At 39.8% G+C, this 18,564-nt stretch overlaps 1 protein-coding gene across 1 annotated transcript in view; it reads right to left on the bottom strand.

Moving 5' to 3' along the window:
• Positions 1–13,631: 13,631 nt before the first annotated feature.
• LOC103732444 (cytochrome P450 2C55-like) overlaps positions 13,632–18,564 on the bottom strand; it is a 34,964-nt gene continuing 30,031 nt past the window's right edge. Inside the window, exons 8-9 of the mRNA XM_008831015.2 lie at positions 15,851–15,992; positions 13,632–14,147 (exon numbers count right to left, since the gene is read on the bottom strand). Coding sequence (XP_008829237.1) covers positions 13,966–14,147; positions 15,851–15,992 — 324 coding nt within the window. The 3' untranslated portion in view covers positions 13,632–13,965. The remainder of the gene's footprint in view (positions 14,148–15,850; positions 15,993–18,564) is intronic.

Here is an 18,564-nt window from a genome sequence, read left to right as displayed (position 1 = left end):
GGATTCAGCATTATTTAATGATTGTGTGACATGATTCAGTATTTTGTGATTCGGCCTAATCAGGGAATTCCAAAATAAACATAATTTAGTTAATAATTGAGGAAGGGATTGATTAAATTGGGGTAGGAAAACCTGTGCTAATAACTTTCAGCTCTTTTGAGCACATATCTTGATTGAAGCTTGATCCACACACAAAAAAGGAAGGAAAACAAGGAATAAACAGCAATGTGTTTGTGATTCACACAGTTCTAGGTTGAATGCTCTTAGATGATCACACTTCCTTGCTATATGTAAAATATGCTTAGTCATGCTGTAGAGCACTCATTTTTTTCCTTGAGCCATGTCTGTCCCTGATCTGCTTGTCCTTTTTTCTGCTTAACTGAGGCTACTGCCTAGACTTTACATTAACCAAAAGGGAGAATCATGGGCTAGAGAGATGAGCCAGTGGTTAAGAGCACCAGCTGCTCTTACAGGGAACCCAGGTTCAGTTCCCAGCAGCCACATGATGGTTAACAACCATTGATAACTCCACTTCCGGAGATCAGACACCCTCTTCTTGCTTCGTCAGGCATTGCATATACATGGTAGAACATTCATAAACATAAAATAAAAATAAATCCAAAAATATTTTTATTGAGCTTCTGTACATTTCATATAACAGTTCTTAAATTTAGAAACTCTCCCCTATCCATGCCCCACACACATACAACCCACCAGACCTCATGTATTCCATCATACATGTTAAGTCCTATCTAGTCAACCATGTGTACCCAGATGTCCTTCAGTGGAAATTCATCCACTGGAGTCTAGTCAGCCTATCTAGAGATTGTGAGGCCGACTCTCCCTCACCCAGTAGTAATCGGTCTCCAACAGTTCCCAGACTAAGGCCGGCCCACCCCCATTTCCCTCGCTTCACTCTGGGCCCTTGTCTGATTGAGTTGGCGTGCATCTTATGCTCGACACCACCATTACCACAAGTTCACATGTCCAAGCTCCCAGTGGCCTGAAGGCCTCTGTTTCCCTATGTTCATGGACCAATCCTGGCTCTTAAATATTTCTGCCCCTTTTCTGCAATGGTCCCTTAACCATGGGTGGGTGAGGTTTAATATAGGAGTTCTATCCAGGGACACACACTCTGCAGTCTCTTATTCTCTAAAACTCGACCAGTTGTGGCCTTCTGGTGCATCACACTCTGTTGTATAAGGAAGCTTCACTGGTGAAAGTTGAGGAATACACTGGTTTTCTCTCTGCCCCAGTTCTGCTTTATTCCATGAGCCTTAGGTATACAGATTCCACTGTAGATATGTCACATATATTCTCTCTGTGTAACCAGTAGTAGAACTCTGCACTAGTCTCCATCTGTTGCAAAAAGATTATTTGATGAGTGGTGTATGGTTTACTTGTCTGTAAATATAAGGATTCATATTTAGCATATGATAAATTTCATTTTTCTAGAGATTGAGCCATGTCTCATATGACATGATATGAGATAGGGTTTTTGCTAGGATCTATGATCTCTCTAGCCATGTGTTTTGGGCTATATTTGCAGTAGTACCAGTGAGTTCCCTCCCATTGAGAGGTCTTTAAGTCCAATTAGATAGCTGTTGATTACCCCCCCAAATAATAGTGCCACTACTGCACCAGTAGAGGTAAGTTTGTTGTGCCAGTCATTGTATTTGTTAGGTTTTAGAGCTGGGTTAGACCACTGATTGATTTTCTCCCTTAGCAGCTTGTATAGTATCCTCTAGAACTGTCAGAACTAGCCTAAGGAGAAGGCTTCCAGGTCAGTTCCTGTTCCATTGCTCCAAGTCCTGTGTCCGATGTATGGCCTGTCTTCAGCCGTAGGCTCTTTGAGTTCTGGCAGATAACCAAGGGTTCCAGCAATAGTCTGTGTTATTTTAGGTGTCTCTTGAGCAACTCTGACCAACCACTCATCTCTTCTGTCTGGCACTATGCTCCTTGCCATACAGTCCTCAGGTATATATATATATATATATATATACTAATGTTCAAACACCATATGTATGTTTCTCAGGGGGTTCCCGAGTCAACACATTTCCCTCCAGCTTCCCATACCACCCAAGCTCCATTCATCTCTCCTCTCTCTCCTCCCATCAACCTCCCCCCTCCTACCCAATCCAAGCACCCCCATTATCCCTCCCCTCCCCCCAATAACACTGACCTCCCACCATCCTCCCTCTCCTGAGTTCCCTTCTCCCCCACCACCCATGGCCCCTGCACGTCCCTCTCTTTTTCCATCCCAGCCGAACACTCCCATTTTCCCCCACCTTCCCCCTGGTAACATCTGTTCCCTACTATCCCCCTCTTTCGGACTCTTCCTTTCCCCTCCTGTTTCTTTTCCATTTTCTTGGCTCCTGGTGTTATATCAGTATACATACCTACGTATAAGAGATTAGTGCTATGATCTGCAAATGAGGGAGAACATACATTGCTTGCTTTTCTGAGTTTGTGTTACTTAGTGTAATAGTCTCTAGTTCCATCCATTTACCTGCAAATTTCAAATTTCATAATTTCATCTTTTTTTACCGAGTAGAATGCCAATAAAAAGATAGGTGATAGACCTCAGCAGAGAGTACTCAAACAAAGAAATAAAAATGGCTAAGAAATACCTTAAAAAGTGCTCAGCATCCTTTGCAATTAGAGAAATTCAGATAAAAATCACTTTTTTAAAAAAGATAGTATGTTTTTGAATAATAGTCCATGTATTCTTAGGAGGAAAAAGTGGATCCTGTATCATGTAGAGTGTTTTAGAATGTTGACTTAGTTTATAGTGTTTCTCATGTCTTCTATATTTTTATGAGTTTTGTCTACTCATTTCATTGGCTACTGGGGAATGAATTCAGAATTCTGAATGTGTGCATATTAACATGTTTTTCCTCACACTTCAGAAGCAATTTTGACTTTATGTATTATGAAAATGTCTTGTCAGGTACAGATTAGATTGTTGTACCTTGGTGAACAGTCCTTGTTGTAAAATGAGCTTTGCTGATGTCAATACAGCTATTGTATGAAAATGTAATTTATAAGATGTAAAACAAAAACACTTTAAGATTCCATCTTATCCCAGTCAGACTGGCTAAGATCAAGAGATCAAAACACACCAAATGCTGTCAAGGATGTGGAGAAAGAGGAACGCTCATTCACTGCTGGTAGGAGTGCAAAATCATGCAGCCACTATGGAAAGCAGTATGGAGAACTCTCAAAAGACTAAAATTTAATCTACCATATGATCCAGTTATACTACTCTTTAGCATATACCCAAAGGACTCGTCATACTGTACAGATACCCATACATCCATGTTTGTTGCTGCTTTCTTCACTGTAGCTAAGAAATAGAAACAACCTAAATGTCCCTCAACTGATGAATGGACAAAAAAAATGTTTTTAAGAATCAGAGACAATTGAAATGTAGAAGGACCACTGAGATCAACTAGTCAAGATTTTGGGGGTTTATTTATTTATCTATTATCTATTATTAGTTTATGTATATGAGTGTTTTCTCTGTATCTATGTAAGTGCACACATGTTGTGCAATGCCCACAGAGGCTATAAGAGGGCATTGGATCCCCTGGAACCAGAGTTACAGATGGTTGTTAGTTACCATGTGGATGCTGGGAATTGAACCTGGATCCTCTGCAAAAGCAGCCAATGCTCTTAACCATTGAGCAACCTCTCCAGCCCCCTTTGCTTTATTTTGCTTGTCTTGTCTGTCCAGCTCACATTTCTGTGTCTTCTCCCTTCACATTGCACAGAATTCTAGTCAAATGATCAGCAGGATACCAACATTAAAACAGCAAGATTCTATCAAAATGCAAACCTCAGAATGGCTAGAGTTCTGTGGTTTGTGTATTGAACTAAGAGATGCCATTTTAGAGCAGTTTTTGGCTTATAGTAAAACTAAGTGGAACTGTATAGTTCCCATGTCCACTTCACCACATATTAACAGTCTCTCCCACAGTTATCAGTCCTCACCAGTGTGAGTCACCTGAACTGTAAGAAACCAGCAAAGATGCATCATCATTCCAGGTGCATAAGATTACATAAAGTTCACTCTGTGTTGTACATTCCATCTATTTTGATCGATTTTTCACAATTTTCTACAATATAGTTTGATGGTATTTAGATCCCCTTCCCTATCTGCACCTCTCCCCACTGTTCCCTGCTCAGTTTAATGTAGTCTGATTTGTATCCCCAAATGTCCCTCAGTGTGGGTACATCCACACTAGCAGTGGAAACTGACATTGATGTTTCTGAAACGATGAATTTGAAGTCATGAAGAATGCAAAAGATAAAGAATTATGGAGGCTTGTGCCACCATTCCAGAAATCCACAGAGCCCAAGTAATGTGCACCAGGGTTAGAATCCATGCATGACTCTCCTAGACTATCTGTGAATGCTATTATGAATGTGAATTCTAAGTTAGAATGAAGATCCTAAGATGCTTGGGATTCCAGAAATTTAGCCTAAAGAAAGCTAGCTGACAGGAGCAAGTGGAGCCAATGCAAGAGAGAAGGAGTGTGCTCTTAAGATACATGGTCTTCTCTTATCATTTTAAGACAGTCTCCCTGTAGCCCCTACTGGCCTTGAACTGCTATGTAGATGAGGCTTGGCTTCAAGTCACAGAGATCCACCTACCTCTGCCTCTTGAGTGCTGAGATTAAAGGTATGTGCCACCAAGCCCAGCACTAAGGCATGATGTCTTGATGAGGGTTACCCAAGTCTGTTGGAGCTCAGATGATGCCAAACAGAATTCACAGGTGCTAGGCATGAACCTTCAGGGTTTGGTATTTTCTCTGTTGTCTTTAAGTTTTGCTTTGATCTGTCCTTCCCTTGCTATGGCCCCATTCCTCCATCTTGAGGTGGAAATATTTATGTAATAGTATGTAGGAAATATGTAACTTGTTTCTTTGGAGAGGGTGATAACATTTTTATTGATTCTTTGATAATTTCACATGATATATTCTGATTAGATTCAGATGCCCTCACCCATGTCCTCTAAGATCCACCCTTATCTGACCTCAATTATATTCTCTAATTTTTTTCATATTCTTTATTTTTATATATTTTATTGATTGATTTTTTTGTATATTTCATACAAAACATCCCAAAAAATCTTATTTTTAAAGCCTACAAAGGCTAATTTTTTTCCTGAAATGCTCTTGAATGTGGGCCCATCTCCTGGAGTGTGGTCAACCTACACAGTGTCACATCTTCAAATAAAACTGAGTCTTTCTCTACCAGCACCTATCAATTGCTAATAGCTCCTCAGCTAGGGCTGAGACCTCTTGCCTACTTCCCCTGTCTATGTTGGATTTTTATCTGTGCTGTGGATTCACTGTGCAATTGCTCTGTTATGTCAAGAGAACACTGTTTCCTTAGCGTCATCTACAACCTCTGGCTTTTACAACTTTTCTAATCCCTCTTCCACAATGATCCCTGAGCCTGGGAGGAGAGGATGTGATATAGGTGTCCATTTAGGGCTAAGCACCCCTCAGTCTCTTATTCTCTGCATGTTGACCAATTGTAGGTCTCTGTATTAATCATCATCTGTTATAAGAAAACGCTTCTCTGGTTTGAATTGAGAGATGCTCTAGACTATGGATATAGCAATGTCATTAGGGATTGGTTTAATACTGTATTCATGTAGCAGGATATTGGTAGTTAAGTTCTCCCCTATAGCCTGTGACCTGTTTAGCCTCAGGTTCTTGACCCTGATAACAATGCAGGTATGGGTACCATTTTGTGAAGTGAGCCGTAAATCCAGTCATAATATTGTTGGTTATTCCCATAACATTAGTGTCACTATTGCACCAGTGGGTATATCTTGCCAGGCCAGTCTTACTGTAGCTGTGATGTTCACAGCTATGTAAGACTGATTACTTTTCTCTTCCAATAGCATAATTAAAGCTAGCCAGTACAGATGAAGCTTCAAGATTAGTACCAGCTTGATTTCTCCATGTTTGTTCTAAGACTCACATATGTAGTTTCCTCAGTAACACGTTCTAATTATCACGTTCTTATGGGTAACCTCAAACAATAGCCAGTATTGTCTGAGGGTCTATGAGACCCCTGGTCAGCAGCTTTAAAAGAGGGAGTCCATTCTTGTGATGGAGCTTTTTATTTGCTAGTCTATGCTGTCTAGTAAGGGTTTGTCCCCTGTTATAGAGTAACTCCACTTAATCTCATTTTATATTGTACATGTATATACTTTAAGAAGTTTCTACAGTGGAAAGCTTCCATATGACTTTTTCTAAAGAGCTTTAGTGTTAATTATTCTTCCCCAAACTCCCTCCTTTGCCCTGCCCTCCCATTTCTCACCCCATTTAACTCCTCCCGCTCTATTATTCTCCTTTCCCCCTTTATATCACTACATTCTATCTCCTGTCCCAGGAAGCCTCCACCCACCCTCTACATGGCCCCTTACTAGTTTCCTGACCTCTGTGGATTTTCCAATTGAAGCATTCATATCTAAAGATTCAAAGCTAACATCCACTTATAAAAGAGAGCATGCAATATTTGTCTTTCTAGGTCTGGGTTACCCCACTCAGGATGATTGTTTCAGGTTCCATCCATTTGCCTGTGAATTTCATAATTTTGTCTTTCTAAACAGCTGGATAATATTTCATTGTGTAAATGAACCATATTTTCATTATCTGTTCATCAGTTGATGGGCATCTAGATTGTTTCCATTTCCTGGCTGTTGCTAATAGAGCAGCAATGAACATGGGTGAACAGGTATTTCAGTAGTACAATATGGAGTCTTTTGGATATATGTAAAAGATTGGTATAGTTGGATCACATGGTATATCTAATTCTAGCTCTTTAAGGAACCTCCACACTCATTTCTATACTGGCTGTGCCAGTTTGCACTACCACCAGAAGTGAATAAGTGTTCCCCTTTCCCCACATCCTCACCAGCATTTGTCATTGTTTGTTTTTTGGATATTAGCCATTCTGACTGGAGTAAGATGAAATTGTAAAGTAGTTTTAACTTGCACTTCCCTGATGCGGGGCTGGCACAGTCATTGAAGGCTCAGGCTCATAACCAAAAAGACATTTCCCTGATAGCTAACGGTCTTGAATAGTTAAAATATTAAAATATTTCTCAGCTTTTTGCCTTTCATCTTTTTTTTCTTTCTTTCATCTTTTGAGAACTCTCTACTTAGTTCCTTGCCCCAGTTTTCAATTGATTTGTTTGTTTGTTGTTTAGTTGTTTGTTTGTTTGATGTTTAGGGTTTTTGTTGGGGGGTTCTGCTTTTTACTTCTTTGTATACTATGTTCTAGATACTAATCCTCTGTCAGATGTATGTCTGACGAAGAGTTCTCATTCTGTGTGTTCCATCTTCACTCAGATGATGGTGTCCTTTGCTGTACAATAGCTTTTTTGTTTCATAAAGTCCAATTTGTCAGTTGTTGGTCGTAATGCCTGTGCTATCAGTGCATTTTTCAGTGCAAATTTGACTCGGTTTCTTTCCTCTGTACTCTATGGGATCATTTGGTTAGATTCAACATTCTCCTCAGCCTTTGACTTCATAATATCAATAATTTTCCTTTTCTTAAAATTTCATGAAAGAATTCTCACTGCAGGAAAAGTGATGGACAAAAATGATTACATCCTGTTGGTTCAACAATCCCTATGGAACTCCTGAGCCCTCTGTTAATTTCCCACAATTGTTTCATATTTTAGATACTGTGACTTGAATTTGGGTAGAATTCTGTTCATTTTCAAATCTCTAGGTCTTTCTAGTAGATGTTGACACAAAAATGTAATTTTTCTTTAATTCCTTGATGTCCAGCTCAGAAGTGGACATTCTAAAGTCAATAGGTATTTCTGTATTTAAATTTCATTCTTTCACAACATAAAACTCTTAAAATACACTACATTTTTTGAAGCTAATGATGAACACTACTGTTAAGTTCCTTGCCTCACTCTAGAGAGAAACTTTTCCATTAAAAATCCTTCCTAACTATAAAGAATCTGGGAATACATGAGCCATCACAGCACCGTCCGCCATCTTCCAGAGAGATACCCTGAATCTCATCAACAAGGAATTCTGCACCACATTCTTCAGTATGTGCTGCAATTTCCATAAGTCCACATCTCCCAGCAATTAAAGTTCCTTCATAGTGGACCCATCTGATATATAAGGCATAGTAGGGATCCCAGCCAATTGAACTACATTGTACCATGGGTGCATCACCTAGAGAGGAAAAAGCAAACTACCCTAACAGCAACAACATCAAATAAAGTCAGATACAGAAATATAATTAAAATGTACTAAAGCCAACTATTATACACCAATAATTATAGAAACAAACAGTAGAAATGTAGCATGGTTAAAGTTGTGAACAGAGTAAATATGGAAAAAGTGGTGGTAATTGTCACAGATTAGTACAATTAAACAGGTTGTAAATTGAAAGCGGGGGTGACTTTAATCCAATGTTGTTGGGGCATAGAACACCTCTGCTCATCCAAAATTTCAAAATTACTGGCATAAAGAGCAATAGCCAATTGTTTCTTGGGGTGGCATAAGTTCCCCTTTTGTTTAGACAGATATAATTTGAGAGTGTGATTTTTGTGTTTTACAATAGTCTGGCCTTGAGGATTCTATGGGCTCTTGGTGCTGTGGGAAATATGCCAATTATCTAAAAAGTGAGAAAAGCAAATGCTGTATCTGAAGTATGACCTGTCTTCAGCAGTGGGGTCTTATCTACTAGTTCTGGGAGATAACCAAGACACATGGCAATAGCCTGTGTTATTTTGAGAGTCTCCTGGACCACTCTCACCAACCACTTAAAGGGAGGTCTCTTCTGTCTGGCACTGTGTTCCTTGCCAAGCAGCTCCCAGGTTTACATATGAACTAATGTTTAGACACTGTATGTACATTTCTCAAAGACTTGGAGCAATGGACCAGGAACTGACCTGAAAGCCTTCTACCTGAAGTTTAACCATCATAATGCCAAGGGAGAAAAACAATCAATGGTCCAACCCAGCCCTATAGCCTAATAACCATAATGACCAACTGGCATGGCAAACTGCCTCTATTAGTGCAGTGATGGTACTGTTATCTGGGGGGAAATCAACAGCTGTCTAGTTGGACTTAAAGCCCTGACAGTTATCCCATACTGGTTCTATCTTGTCAGTTTCTGACATATTATTTTGACTGTTATGAGAGATTATGGCTTCCTAACAGCTCTTTATGCCTGTGGTGTGAAAAATCATCTGGGAACCGAAAGATCATGTGCTTATTTCAGTCTTTACAATCTGGTTTTGTTTATGCCTGTCTTTCCAGCAGTTCTATGTGGTTGATCTCAACCTGTAGTCACTTCCAGTATTTCAGCACCAAGGGACAATCAACTGGAGATTTGTCCGTTTTTTTGTGCAATGTCATGGTTTCAGCACTATGCTGACAATCCAAGTCCAGATTTGTTCCAAATAGTGTCCTGTGTTTCAGAATAAGCCAGTGGAATGCCTAGAGAGGGTACTCCATTCCCACACTAGCCTCTGCCTGGGACTGGAGTAGGACCAGACACTTAACTCATGAGCTTGTAGTCAGATACTGCAGAATTTTGCCCAGAACTTGATACAATGATCGTTATGATCCAGTTCCAAGTTCCTATGCTACATTTGTGGAAACCAATGCCCTGAGCCAACAGCCTGAAGCCTTAACCCACAGGTAGATCCAAGGTTCATAGTGGTTTGAGCTGCCTACTGCTAGAGCAGACTCATGACCTAAGACCTCAGTTTCAGCCACAATGGTGCTGGCTTGAATGGAAGTCCAAAAGAACTGGGGCTGTAGATCTTTCCCTGACACTGGGGCAGTTCCAGATGCAAGAAAACCCAGAGGTGAGAACCATTAGGATATCCTCAGTGTTATATTTCATCAACTCAGCGTTAAGTTCCAACACAGTCATGTGATAACTACCTTGCCCTTGCCCCACTCCATCCCCAGAAAACAATGCCTTGGTCAGTGCTATGTTGCCCCGGGTTGCAGAAGTGTTTGTAAAGACAGTCCTTTGCTCACCTAGACCTGCTAGGTTAGAACACACCTGAGTCTCACACTGCAAAGACCTGCCTGTTACAGGGGTAGAGTGAGGCCCATGCTACAGCTATCAATGATTCAAACCAAAATACAAGTGGGTCTTAATGCTAGAACAGGTTTAGGGCTTTATTTGAAACCACTGGCTCAATGACACTTGTACTGCCTGGGCGTAGGAGGTTGTAGAGTCAGTCCCTTGAATAACCAAGTCTGATGCTAAGCCAGGTCTTGCCAGAGTTTCAGCCACTGACACCTTCACAGTCTGAAGGGAAGCTTCAGGCCCACTGTACATCTGGCAATGATGTAGACTGAAACTGAAGTATGGTTCACCAGTGTACCTGATAGTCAGGAAGATCTACAGAGTCTTCTGTGAGCTCTGGGCCTGTGTAGGAGGCCTTTGATTTCTACGGTAGGCCTGGCACTACTTTGATTTCTGCTGCAGGCCTGGCACTATGCTTCAAGAAAAAGACCTGTGCCAATTTTCATGTCCCCAGCAAGTGTAGTCTTGCTCCCCTGCTTTATCAACAGAGGTTGGAGGAGAAGTAAAGCAAGCTCTTTACCAACAAACTAACACAGTTCCAGTAGCTTGGTCTGAGGTATTGACCGGGCAGTAGGGTATAATGGTACCATGTTTAACAGTGGGTTTCACCATGGTGAGACAGACACTTGCCTTCCAAATAAGACCCAGATTTAATTCATCCTCATTCCAGCAAGGTGCCTCTGAAAGATGCCTCTCTCTGAAGAACAGGAAGAGGATTGACTCAGGCAATTCCTTCCTACCTTCTTCAGTGAATCTTCTCTTTGTTATACTGAAGGCAGGCACTGCGGTCTCTCGTTTGCTTTCCTGAGATCTTGTGAAGGTGGTTTGGTGCATGAACAGCTGTTCAGCTCAGTGTGTATGATGCTTAGTCCTCATTGTCACCTTAACTGGATTTTTAATCACATAGTCAATGTACCTCTGGACATGTCTAGTAGGATAGTTCAGAAATGTTTAACTAAGGAGGTAAAACCCTCCCTGAATATGACAGCACCTTCTCATGGGCTGGAGTCCTGAGCTGAGTAAAAATGAAAGCAGAAGAAATCAAGATGGGCATCGGCATTCACCTCTCTCAGCTTCCTGACTGCAGACAGTGTGACCACCTGCCTCATGTCATGGCTTCTCTGCCAGACTGTACCCTCAAACCATGAGCCAGAACAAACCTGCCCTTTTTTAAGTATCTTTTGTCAGGTATTTTGTTACAGTGATGAGAAAAGTAACTAATACAACGTGTATAAAAGGAAATAGCCCCTGGAGTTTCTTAGCCAGCATCTTGCTCTGTCTCCTTCAACATTATTATTCTATTAATGTCCATGGTGTCTGTGGAGATGACTCATCTCTTGATTCTGATGTGAGCAAACTGTGTCTTCTCTGTTTTATGTTTCTGTTTAATTAGTTAGATTTCTCTATTTTTATTCTCAAGTCATCAGTTTTCAGTGTTCTATACAGATGTTCTATATTGATTTTCTAGTATCAGTTTCATTACTTCCTAACCGCTACATTTGTTTCTTCAATAAGATTTTCTATTGAAGCAATGTTTTATACCTCATCTGATCACAATGAAATGAAATGAAACTAGAGATCAAAAGCAAGAGAAACTGAAGAAATTGTCCATACACACATATATGGAAACACGTAATTAAATTAACACTGGGTCATTTAAGAAGTCAGTGAAATTTCAAAAATCCTGAATCAAATCACCTTAGCATGAGCCAGGAATGGTGGCACATTTAATCCCAGCACTTGAAGGCAGAGGCAGGTGGATCTCTGTGGATTCAAGGCCAGCTTGGTCTACATCATGAGTTCCAGGCCAGATGGGGCTACAGGGAGAGCCTGTCTCAAAACAGCCAAAAAAATTACCATAACATAGTATTTTACCAAACATAATAAGTGCAAAACATCAATAAAATTTTTACAAACTGCATTACCCCTGCTAGTTATATTCTAGAGATGCAAGTTTGGATCAACATATACAAATCAATAAACATACAAAAAAAGTATATTCTACTAAATTGGGAAAATCTAAAAGAAATTGATGAATTTCTAGATACATATGACTTACCAAAGTTAAAGCAAGAGGAAATAATTTAAACAGACCTATCACAAGCCATAAGACTGAGGGTGTCTAAGCTCTCTAAAGTCAGCTAAAGCAATAAGACAAGAAGAAGAAATAACAGGGATACAAATAGCAGAACAAGTCAAAATATCTCAACAATACGATCCTATACTTAGCAAACTCCAAAGACCCCACCGCAGAACTCTTAGAAGTGATAAACACTTTTAACAAAGCAGCAGGATAAAAAATCAACATATGAAATTGTCAATAGCGTTCCTATATAATTACCAATAATGAGCATGCTGAGAAATATGTCAGAAAACAATCCCACTCACAATAGCTTTAAAAACATATAATAAACTTAATGAAGAAAGTAGAAAATCTTTACAATGCCCATGAATCAACAAAATAAGTATTTTAAAAATAGCTGTATTACCAAAAGTGATTTATGATCAATGCAAGCCTCATCAGAATTCTAACATCATCCTTCACAGAAAGAGAAGAAATAATCATAAAATCCATATGGAAGCAAAAAAGACCCCGAGAACCCAAAGCAATTCCAAGTAAAAAGATTAATGCTGGAGTTATCACAATGTTTGATTTCAAATTGCACTACAGAGCCATGGTAAAAAAATATTATAGAACCAGCACATATACGCCAATGGCTGCAATGGCAGGCCAATATATAAATGTATGAAGCCATCCAGGTTTTGAAAAGTTGATAAAGTAAAATAAAGAATTCCAATTCTCTCTTCTGTACTATTCCATGATACACCCTGATATTTGGTCAGTCCTGTATTGATGTCCACTTCATCCCAATCCCATTACTTTTTTTTCCAATCCTCTATTACTCTGTGAAATGGTGGAAGACTTACATGAATGTCAGGAACATTGCTCAATTAAGGGGCACTGACTGCTTCTTCAAATCCTGAGCAACCCAGACTTCTTCAATAATATGATAGATAAATGATATTTATTTCACTTAATGTTTCTCTATGAGTGGAGATGGCATCTTTATTTTAAATATACTTGTGCTTATTTTTCTCTGATTTATCTTTGTTTTCATCAATTTTTGGTCTAGGTCATTGGTCACTGTTTTCTTACTTATTTATAAATGTTCTTTATGCATTAAAAATTTTTAGAAGCCGGGTGTAGTGGCACATGCCTCTAGTCCCAGCACTCAGGAGGCAGAGGCACATAGATCTCTGTGAGTTCGAGACCAGCCTGGTCTACACAGTGAGTTCCAGGCCAGCTGGGGCTATAGCGAGACCCTGTTTCAAATAGACTGAAAAAAATTTTTTTAGAAGAATCCCAATTCCTATGTCTCCTAAAGATTTTCTGATTTTTTTTGTTTCATTTAAATTTTGTAATCCCCATCCTAATATGTGAAAGGTTATATTCCACTGTGACAATGGCTTTCCTTTTTTCATTCTTTACATACATTATGCAACACAAAAAGAAGCTTGAAAAATGAACCTACAGGTAATAATGTCTTTTATTTTGAAATATGCAGAACAGAGATGGTTTAGTTGAATTTTTCTGAATTACACTCATCACATACTAATAACTGTTTAAGTGTTAGTACTGGTGGTGGCCAATATAAGTGTACAAACTGTACAGAACAGTGGATAAATCTGGGTGTGACTCAAGAAAGTCTCCTTGATGAAGGCTGGATGCTCACTGACTTGAGAGGAAATGGAGAGATATGAAAGGAGATGAGAGAGGAGGTGTTGTTAATAGTGGGGAGGAGATGGACAGCGCCCCACAAAGAAATCACTGGTGATAGCATAGCAACAGATGGTCTGTTCTCTTTAACGAGGAATGAAGCGGAACTGATATACTGGTGGCACACGGCCAAAAGTACTGGCCACTGGGACGGTGTCAATGTCCTTTGTATCAACCAAAGATTTCAGATTAAAATTCTGTGCAATGGTGGTCAGGAACAAAAACAGCTCCATGCGAGCCAGGGCCTCTCCCACGCACATCCGCTTTCCTGAAAAACAAAAGCAAACACAGAGGATTCCCTCCTTAAACAGTAGGTTCTGAACTGTTGTAAAAGCACCCAGTAACTGTCTGGTTCTTAAGTAGAGGGCAGATAAAATACAAAATGGCTAGAAGGATGGTTGAGCAGGCAGTATTTATTATCAGTTCTATGTCACAACTTCAGGAACAATTCACACAAGTTGCCGTCAGTCTTCTACAAACACATTCACCTTGCTGATCTGGTGGACTGAAGAGGAGAGTGGGAAGGAGAACCACACACTGTGTATCCACTTGTGCCTGTGAGAATAAATGGCTACAGAATATTTTTATACCTAGGGATTTTTCAAAATCACATCTAAACCTATGATCCCCTTGCTTTAAATGGCTCCTCTATCTGTCCTATGAGATAAGATCCAAATGGCTAGATCTGGACCTTCACATTCTGTTTCCTTTCTGATACTCAATGCTTTGCTCTCCACTTCTTAGCTCCAGACACAAGTCCCTTCCCCAACCTCCAACACCATGGAGTCGAAAGCTTCAGCTACACGATTGTCTAAGTCGCACTCTCTGATACTCCTCTCAGGACCTACTGTGCCATGTCCTCTTTATGCTCCTCAGGCAAGAGAATCTTACTCTAGATTCTCACTAGATTCATACCTCCACTGCAGTATGGATGACTTGAAAATTATGCTCTTTGCTTTTACCTCCTTGCCAAAATATGAGTTCATTAAAGAGAGGGGTTCAGTCTGTCATATACCGTGCAGACCCAACATAAAAACACACAGCAAAAAATGGAGGTGTCTCCATATGTAGAGATTCAGCACATACAATTGAGCCATGAGACTCAACATCCAAGGTGCATGATAAGTAAAGGAAACTCGAGGGGCTCTGGAATCACTGCAGACTATCCATCCACAAGGCCAAGGCCTTTCTCAGCCTGCATTTACTTGGAAGGCTCTGACCCACTGCCTCTTCAGAAAATGTCCCTCCTGCACTCCATTTCCTCTCTAAAGTGCCTCCTCCTCTTGTCTTGCTTCCTTGCTCCCTATGAGTCACACAACTTTCCTTGTCCTGTGAGAACATGTTGGTGTATGAAAGAGCAGAATGTGAGCAGCTTCCCTCGAATCCCCTGAGAAACCTGAGCTTTCCTCTCTCACAGCACTAATCCACTGGGTTACAGTGACGTTTACTCACCACCTTCCCTAACTCAGTTGTGAGTCTCTTAAGAGCCCTTTACATTCTCTAGGATAGTTGCATTCCCAGAGCTCTCAGGGAGTGAGGGACACCACTGAGGAGATACTCGGAATGAGGGTTTAGATGTTTTTCTCACAGGAGGTGAGGAAAGTCTAAAGTTCACTCCTCAGAGGAACTTCTGGGCAGCTCAGTGCTATATCAAGAGGCCACACTCAGTTGATAAATACACCTTGGCTTTCTCAACTTGGAAAAGCTGTGTTAGACACTCTTCACACTCAATAATATGAATCACAGTGAGGATGTATCACAATCAAGGAACGTGCATGGATATTGGTTGTGGTGCTCCTGGGGATATACAGAGAGAGTCTGCCTGTCTCCCAGGAGGCACCATGGAAGCTTTTATCTCAAAGGTGTATCGCATGAAATCAGGCCTATTAGCGCACTCCATAGTGTCACCCTCAAACAGCTAGAACAGCTTGAGCTCAGAAGTTCAAGGTCAGGGAAACGAATTTCAAATACCTGTTGAGAAAGGCATGAAGTAGTCACTTTTCTTAAAGTTTCCGTTCTCATCCAGAAAGTGGCCAGGGTCAAACTTCTCTGGGTTGGGGAACACCTTGTCATCATATAGCACAGAAGTCAGTGATGTTATTAAATCTGTGCCCTGAAAATAATGGACAAAAGTATGGAATAAAGACATAAGGAGCAGGAAGGAATGAAGGAACTCACCTACTCCAACTTCTGTCGCCTACAGAAAAGGAAGTCCAGATCCAAAGAACAGGGGCATTACCACAAAGACCAACCAAGTAACAACAGGGAAGAGTTCAAGGCCAGGAGCAGTGATTTTTGTACCTTGATCTCCATTAGAAGTCAAAGGACAGAATACTTGGGAAGCTGATGGCAAATCCTTCTGAATTACCTGTAATTTTTGCCAAGGTTAGACAGTGGTGTCTGTCCCCACCTGTTGCTCTATTCCATTTTCACTCAACTCATGTGTATTACATAGTTTAAATCTAAAAGGTTCCTTGAAGCTTGTATGTAAAGGCTTGAGTGCCAGGTGATAGGTTTTGGGGAAGTGACTGGATCTCAAAAATTCTAACCCCATCAGTGGATTAACTCAACGATGGATCCGTAACTTAATGGCATTGTGAGATGGAAGAAACTAAGATGTGGAGAACTAGATCACTGGAAGGGGTATCCTCTTTCCCCACCATATGCTTCCTACCTGCTATGAAGTACTCATGTCCTTCCACCATGATGTGTCTATCCTGCCACAGGACTTACAGTGATGGTGCTAACCAGCCAAGGCCTGAAACCTCTGAAACTATGAACCAGAATACATCTTCCCTCCTTTAAGTTTTTTAATCTCAAGAATTTGGTCATAGTGACTGAAAAGCAGTGAGGTTTACATAACATCATCTACATAATGTTCTTTAAAAAGTACATAATGGGGGCAGCAGGGCTGGAGAGATGGCTCAGCCATTAAGTGTTTACTGATCTTGCAGAAGACTGGAATTTTAAAATAATTTCACATTACTTATTTAAAATTGTTACTTTGTCTAGACACGATGGGGAAGCTTCACCAATGAAATTTCTACTGTAAGACTGTCTAAGAATATCTGCATAAGGACAAAGCCAGTTGACAGTCCAAGGTGGATGGGGGAAATGTCAGAGTCCCACCTCAGGATGAAGCGCTATAGAAAATCAATGGATGCTTAGGGAGGGAGAATCGGTTTTCTCCAAGGACTAGCTCCCTAACAGGCTGATTTCAAGTGGGTATCCCTAAACACACATGCACATGAACATCACTAAATGGACTCAGTGTGTTATATACGCACACACATATGTGTATTTATAAATATATGTATGTATATGTAATGGTAATACTCAAAGAAGAGGACAAGAAATTAAGAGGGAGTGGGGGAACATGGGAGGAGTTGGGGGACTGAGAGGGATGGAAATAATGCAAACACAATACTCATGAATGAAAATCTCAAAAAATTCTTAAAATTAAGAATAAAATAAAATTGCTGTTGCATATTTTCAAATAAGTATATCTGAGATGTTACTTCAAGTTACAAAAAAAGTTATATTTTCATGAAATAAGAATGAGATAATAGTAGATACCCATGAAAAAATGAAGATGATTATTATGACAAACCATTTATAAAATGAACTTTTAGTTGAATATAGACAAAAGCTAAAACTACAAAACTCTATCCTAAAAGCTATTAGAATAGGTAAAAGAAACATTTGAGACTTTGTGCTGACAAATAATATTTAAATAGATACAAAAAAACAATTGATAAATCAAGCTCCATCAAAATTCAAAACTTCTGTTCCAGAAGACATTTTTAAGAAGCTAAGAAATACATGGAAATATTAAGTGAAAGCCACAGACTGAGAGTATGCATTGATAAAACCTATCACAAAGAATTTTTAAATAAAACATAGGAAGAGTTACAATTAACTAATAAGAGCACAAACAACCCAATAAAGACATATCTAATTTTAGCAAAAGAAGATATGTGAATTGACAGTCAACTCATGAAAAGGCACCAGATTTTATTGCTTAACAATAAAGTGGAAGTTAAAACAAAATGTAATATCAAATAGATACTACAGAGGCCACAACATGAAAACATTGATAGGGCTGGTGAGATGGTTCAGCAGGTAATGGCATTTGTACACCACCCTGAGGATCTGAGTTCAAGCCCCAGATCCCAGATAACAGGAGAGACTGGTCTCCTGCAATTTGTCCTCTGATCTCCACACATACCTACACACACATATACATGTAAACTAAATAAAATTTGAACCACAACAAAAGGAAGCAAGGATGCTATCGCGACTTCTTTTCAGCGCTATCTTAGAAATCCTCACTCATGAAATAATGCAAAAAGAACACTATGTTCATCAAAGCCACTCCTAAAATCATGGAAAAATAAAGGCATTCCCAGACAAACCAAATTTGAAGGTTGTATCTCCACCAGACTTTTCTTAAAATAAAACTTAAGGGAGTTAGCCAGGCGTGGTGGTGCATGCCTTTGATCCCAGCACTGGGGAGGCAGAGGTAATCAAAATTGGATAAAGTAGACTTTAAACCAAAATCAGTAAAAAGAGACAAAAGAAATTCATTGTATATCAGTAAAAGGGTTAATTCAGAAAAGGGATATATATAGTTATATTAAGTTACATATTATATAATACTATAACATATGATATATAATATATTA

This window comes from Nannospalax galili, unplaced genomic scaffold, assembly GCF_000622305.1.
Source record: "Nannospalax galili isolate Female #2095 unplaced genomic scaffold, S.galili_v1.0 scaffold1415, whole genome shotgun sequence".
NCBI classification, from domain to species: domain Eukaryota; kingdom Metazoa; phylum Chordata; class Mammalia; order Rodentia; family Spalacidae; genus Nannospalax; species Nannospalax galili.
This window is presented reverse-complemented; position numbering and strand designations above follow the sequence as displayed.